At 57.1% G+C, this 1,870-nt stretch overlaps 1 protein-coding gene across 1 annotated transcript in view; it reads right to left on the bottom strand.

Annotated features, from left to right (window-relative positions):
• The window catches only part of RCC2 (regulator of chromosome condensation 2), an 8,902-nt gene extending 7,453 nt beyond the window's left edge, over window positions 1-1,449 (bottom strand). Inside the window, 4 exon segments of the mRNA XM_075329166.1 lie at window positions 337-457; window positions 459-490; window positions 644-737; window positions 1,180-1,449. Of these exon segments, the coding sequence (XP_075185281.1) occupies window positions 337-457; window positions 459-490; window positions 644-737; window positions 1,180-1,428 (496 nt within the window). The 5' untranslated portion in view covers window positions 1,429-1,449.
• Between the last annotated feature and the right edge of the window lie 421 nt (window positions 1,450-1,870).

Consider the following 1,870-nt stretch of genomic DNA (forward strand, 5'->3'; position numbering starts at 1 on the left):
GCCTTTTTGCAGCACACACACCCCCCCTACCCCAGTAGTGTCTGCCGTGTAGGACCTGAGGTGGTGGAGCAGGACACAGGAAGCCCGGGACCACCATAAGGGCCAAGCTCTGCCCCTCACCAGCAGTGCATTAATCATGGCACTAGTCTCCACGATTGTGTATGGCAAATTTAATAGTGGAGGAGATACTGACGGTGTGATGTGAACGCGGCCAGAGATTCCTGTCTGGGGGGGGGGGGGGGGGGTTTGGAAAACTAAACTAGATGGACCTAGGTTTTTTTTTCCGACCTATGTAACTTGTGGCGCCCCTTCTGTCCTCAGTAGTAGTGCGGGCGCGGTACTCACCCCAGCTCCATATTTTCCCCTCTGTGGTGATAAGTATGCTGTGAGCGGAGCAGGGCCCGGAGGCCACAGTCCGGACCTGAATGCCCGTCAGACAGCCGTATCGGTGAGGTCCCCCACAGGTTCTGGCCCAAATTACGATAAGCAGCTAAAAAACAAAACAAACCTGAATACAAGACGACAAATGGCGGAAACCGCTAAGAGGCCGGCATCTGCCCCCCTACAAATACAACGTCACACCAGTGATCCCAGCAGAAACCACAACTCCCGCCATGTCCCGACCGCCGAGTCGGCGGCTCACCTTGCGGTTTAGGCACTTCTTTCCGTCCTATCAAGTCCCAGTTGGTGGCTCCGAAAATGAGTAATTGGCCATTTGCTTTAGAGCCTTCAAGTTTCTGGAAGGGAAAAAATAAAAAGTCAAGACATAAATCCGACGAATATTCAAGAGGGAAGGAGAGAGGAGTCGGCGGCCGCGGAGCAAATCTGCCAGCGACGGGCCTGCTGACTAAGAACATGGAGGGCAACACAGAGGAGGCGACCCACCACCACCATCATCATCACCCGCGGGCGGCGAAGGACAAGTGCCAGCACGACAAGCCACAAAACCGGTTCTAACCCCTCCATTACTGAGGATTATTATGAGGACAGAATAGTTATTGCCCCAAATTTACGCAGAACTTTCCAACTTTACTCTGTTCGCTCCAAAACTGAAAAAGCCGAAAAGCCGCTCAGTGCCGTGAAATCAGAGGAAAGCGCCCCAAGTATTCGCCACGGCACACGCCAGCGCCACCTTCTAGATTGCACCAATTACAGAGCCCCTCGCCCACTAATGCTTACAATCTTCTCCTTGGTGTGTTCGGGCTCGGTGACGACGACGGCCGCTGCTGCAGGAGATTTTCCGCCCTTCCCGCCAGCTCCACGTTTGCTGTTGGGCCCCTGGAATCCGTCAGAGCCCGGGCTCCCGTCCAGGTCGTCGTCATCACTGCTGAACTCGTCCCGGTCTCTCTTCCTGCCCGCGGGCTTCTTCCTGCCTCCAGGGCGGGCAGCGCCATTCCCGGGTCCGTCTGTCACCTTCTTCCTCGGCATGATAAACGAGTCTGATGGGGGTCACTGCAGGGAGCAAGAGCGGTAACGTGAGAGATCCACCACACCGACCGCGCTGTAAACACCCTCCTATCTGACCCACCGGACACAGCCAGCGCCCCCCAAATATCAACCCCCGCACACAACCAACAACCCTCAATATCGCACCCTAAACCACCACACCCCCTCCCCACAATAGCGCCCCTGACCCCTCCATATACAGCTCATCCATGCAGAGCCGGCGCTCTCTGCTATCCCTCCCCGACCCCTCTGAACACAGCCGGCGGTCCCTGCTATCGTCCTTGACCCCTCTGAACACAGCCGGCAGACTCCCCCATTATCGCCCCCAACCCCTCTGAACACAGCCAGCAGCCCCCCCCCCCCCCCCCCCATATCACTCCCGACTCTTCTGCACACTGCCAGGGTCCCCCCCAGTTTCCCTCCG

Source organism: Anomaloglossus baeobatrachus, chromosome 11 (genome assembly GCF_048569485.1).
Source record: "Anomaloglossus baeobatrachus isolate aAnoBae1 chromosome 11, aAnoBae1.hap1, whole genome shotgun sequence".
Lineage (NCBI taxonomy): Eukaryota > Metazoa > Chordata > Amphibia > Anura > Aromobatidae > Anomaloglossus > Anomaloglossus baeobatrachus.